We start from the raw sequence: 4,195 nt of genomic DNA on the forward strand, positions 1-4,195 counted from the left end.
CACCAATAGGAATCTCATTCTCATAGTAGGTTGACATTAGGGCGGTATTAACAAAGAAACAACAACAACAATAACAATGCACTCTTTAAAACTATCACAACCCAACTCTTTTTGATCCCTTCTTTCTTTTTTGATTCAATTATAATTTTAAAGTTTAAATTCATATAATGAGAGGAGTTGAATTATGGATGCGAGATTTTGTGGCATCACCGGGATCACAGGCAGCAGCAGCAACTAATTTTATAATCGGTGGATTGTTTCTAGAATCAGGTAATAATGTTAATCTTTCTTCTATTAAATCCTTTGTTTCTATACAAAACACTAGTAGTGGTGATAGATCCGTCGGAGTTGTTTCGTGTTCATTGAGACGCCGGAGGAGTCGCCGGAGACACGGTGGAGTTGGGTTTTTGTCGGTGACGGTGTCGGTAAAAGACGGCGGTAGCGATGAAGTATTTGTTGATGAGAAATTAATAGAGAGTGATGATGTTAAGGTAGAAAAACAAGGGGGTGCTTTGAATACTACAAAACATCTTTGGGCTGGAGCTGTAGCTGCTATGGTTTCAAGGTTTGCTTTCATCTTTCTTACTCTGCTTTATGTTTGTGAAGTTGTTTTCGATTAATTTGAATTTTTTGCTATGTTTGTTTAAGATGTTTATGTTTATAATGTCAATTGAATTGTTAAGTTTTTAGTATTAGAGGACGAAAGAATTTGTTGACCTTTATCAATGATGAATTAGTACTTTTGGATGCTTTTTGTTTTTATGTTTAAAACTGGGTGTGGGATTAGCTTCATTTAGATGGGAAAAAGGGACAGACGATCTCACCCATTGATTTACGTGACAAACGCGGTTGAGATGGTCTGCCTCTTCTTCCCCTCAAAATACAGTTGACCCATGGGATCATTAGGAAATAAGTGAAATTACTACTTGGCAACTCAACTCCATAACGAAGAGATGATGAGGATAAGTATATGATGATTGACATGTGTTTTATGCTAAGGTTTTATTTCTATTATCTTTTATTTGTAACCTATTTTGCATAAAAGGTTTGGATGTTGTGATCATTTTTAATACTAGGTTTTTGGTATTAATAGGATGAGCGATGATAAAACTTAAAAATTAGGATGGTAGTTTCTTTTGTGAAGTTTTATATGAAATCAACTTGAGCAGAAGATTGAATAATTTACATTTGAATAACAAATCAAGGAAATTTGTATCACGATATGAAAATTGACACCTTAAGCATGATTCTAGATTAGCAACCAAGCATTGTCCGTTTAGCTTGCAACGGTATTGACTTGATGGTCATCAATACCAACACAGTAGTAATATATAGATGAATGTGTTAACCTTGTGGGTATATATAAAGGATAAGGGTCTTTGTTCTCTAAAGAAGATTAAAGCAAACAACAATAGTGTTTTATATTTGATAACTTACAATATCATGAATGATTGCACATTTGTTAGAAAAAATATCTGTCACGTCTTATTTTTTATTTAAGCATATACCTCTCCATTATTTATGATGATGATGATGATGATGATGATGATGATGATGATGATGATGATGATGATGATGATGATGATGATTATGATTATGATTATATCAGAACTTTTGTTGCACCGCTTGAGAGACTGAAGCTTGAATATATGGTACGTGGAGAACAAAAGCATCTTTTTGAACTTATTCAGTCAATTGCAGCCTCTCAAGGGATAAAAGGGTTTTGGAAAGGAAATTTTGTGAATATTCTTAGAACGGCTCCATTTAAGGCCATCAACTTTTATGCTTACGATAAATACAGAAGTGAATTGCTTAAAATAACCGGAAATAAAGAGACAAGTCACTATGAAAGATTTATTGCTGGTGCTGCTGCAGGAATTACTGCTACAATACTCTGCATACCCATGGACACTGTATGTTTTTAACTTTGCTTTTTTTTTTTTGTGCATACTTTAACAATGTTAGTTAAAAGGGTTAAACAGGTGATTAACAGTGTTAGTTAAGTCACTCAAATGTATTGTTAATGCATATGGCCTTCTACATCATTTTATCAAAAAAAGGTATTTTGTTATTGGAATGTTATAGTTTTTGTAATCATATTTTACGCATTATTTTATTAAGAGAATATTATGTTTTCTGGTCAACGCAACCCTTATTGATCCATACTAGAATTACTTATTACAAAATTTCAACTCGATATTTTCCAGTTTGCCTGTTTTGCCACATCTAGTCAGCATTAGTAACTTAGGTACTAACTAGATTTTCAGCTGAAATTCCTCTAACTGTAAAAAGGTTCTTATCATAAGGTACATAGCCATCTGATTTGTATGCTTATATCCCTACCATTAACAAAAATGGAGATAATAAGCATTCTTATAGTAAACCGTCCCTTGTTTGTTTACACTTGTAATTTTTACATATTGGTTAAGTTCATCTCTAATCGGTCAACCAGGTGAAATAGATTGATTGATGTAAAGTAGTTTATAGTGAAGAAGGTTAAATGGCCAAATGGGTTGATCGGATCAAACTAGTTGAAAATCCCTCAATATTAGTGCCAAATGTTTGTTTTCCTTAAACATAGAGATTGTTGATTTTTTTTGTTCTTAATTAATAGTTTTGAAAGTGAATATTCCATAAAAAAGAATTAACTGTAACATTTTACACATTGTCACAGATTAGAACAAAAATGGTGGCACCTGGTGGAGAAGCATTAGGAGGTGTAATCGGCGCCTTTCGTCACATGATCCAAACCGAAGGATTTTTTTCACTATACAAAGGCTTATTACCATCAATTATAAGCATGGCACCATCAGGAGCCGTGTTTTACGGAATTTACGATATATTAAAATCAAATTATCTGCGTTCAGAGAGAGGAAAAAAAAGGCTTCAAAATATGAAGGATTCTGAACAGGAACTAAACGCTTTTGAGCAAATGGAATTGGGTACAGTTAGAACGTTAATATACGGTGCGATTGCTGGATGTTGTGCTGAAGCTGCTACGTATCCATTTGAAGTTGTTAGACGACAACTTCAAATGCAAATTCGTGCCAACAAAATGAGTGCGATGGCGACTTTTTTGAAGATTGTTGAACAAGGTGGTGTCCCGGCTTTGTATGCAGGATTGACTCCTAGTTTATTACAGGTATGCACGTTTGAACGATAATCAAATATTTAGGATTTGGTAAAGTTGCAAAAATCGCTACTCGGGGAGTACTCGATTGGGACTTTGGAGCTAGTAATCGGCAATTTGGGGTTTAATCGGATCAGACTTTTTATACATTTAAATAATAAAATTCAAAATTATATGTGTAAATATAGGAGAAAGCAATAAAACATAAACATAAGTTTTATCATAATTGTCTATAAACATAAACATAATCCGTTCAAGAACTCTAGAATTCTTGTTTTAATCAATGTTAAAATGTTAAGCAATTTTGACCATGACCGACTTTAACCAACAAATTTGCGGATTTTGACCCATTAACCGACGTTGGCCGAGTCATCAAACGGATTTTGAAAATTGGATTGGTTTGTTCTTAAAAGGGAGTAATCGTGGATTAATCGGGGTTCTTTTACAGCGGTGACACAAGTGTTGTTATTTTTATCTGATGATATTTTTTATACGATGTGATTACTCAGGTGCTACCATCAGCTGCAATAAGTTACTTTGTTTATGAACTTATGAAGATAGTTCTCAAAGTTGAATCAGAGTAGTGATAGTGATGATCACCTGTTTTTTTTCGTCCTTTTAACGAGTACTGCACCTATTAATGAACATTTTGGTAGGAAAACTAACGTGTGTTGTTACAAAAAGAATTTAATTTTAAAACCTTACAAATTTGAGCTTGAAATTGGAAATAGCTAATGAACATGGTTTGTGGTAATGTCATCTATTGCTGAATTTAGGGATGGCAATGGTCACGCGATCCGGTGGATATCCACCCGATTCACCCTCTTCGTGATGGATATGGATGAACTTAAATGGATATGGATACGGATATTGATGAACCTAAATGGATATGGATATGGATATACATGAAAAATTTCATCCATGGATATATCCTAGGGGTGGTCAGTATTTGGTTTGAAACCGTGGAACCCGAAAACCAAACCGAAACTAAACCGGAAAAAAACCAAACCGAATTTGAAAAACGGTTTTCGGATCGAGTCAAACTGAAACCGAATTTGAATTCGG

At 34.0% G+C, this 4,195-nt stretch overlaps 1 protein-coding gene across 1 annotated transcript; it reads left to right on the forward strand.

Moving 5' to 3' along the window:
- On the forward strand, positions 1-3,839 carry LOC139848109 (probable mitochondrial adenine nucleotide transporter BTL3). The gene is made up of 4 exons (XM_071837841.1): positions 1-565; positions 1,610-1,913; positions 2,675-3,142; positions 3,640-3,839. The coding sequence occupies exons 1-4, from the start codon at positions 168-170 to the stop codon at positions 3,712-3,714; spliced, it is 1,245 nt and encodes a 414-aa protein (XP_071693942.1). The 5' UTR covers positions 1-167; the 3' UTR covers positions 3,715-3,839.
- The last annotated feature ends 356 nt before the right edge of the window (positions 3,840-4,195 follow it).

Source organism: Rutidosis leptorrhynchoides, chromosome 5 (genome assembly GCF_046630445.1).
Source record: "Rutidosis leptorrhynchoides isolate AG116_Rl617_1_P2 chromosome 5, CSIRO_AGI_Rlap_v1, whole genome shotgun sequence".
NCBI lineage: Eukaryota > Viridiplantae > Streptophyta > Magnoliopsida > Asterales > Asteraceae > Rutidosis > Rutidosis leptorrhynchoides.

Coding starts and splice junctions, on each gene's coding strand:
- LOC139848109 (XM_071837841.1), top strand. CDS start 168: ATGAGAGGAGTTGAATTATGGATGCGAGATTTTGTGGCATCACCGGGA. Junction 566..1,609: donor GTAGCTGCTATGGTTTCAAG/GTTTGCTTTCAT, acceptor TGATTATATCAG/AACTTTTGTTGCACCGCTTG. Junction 3,143..3,639: donor TGACTCCTAGTTTATTACAG/GTATGCACGTTT, acceptor GTGATTACTCAG/GTGCTACCATCAGCTGCAAT.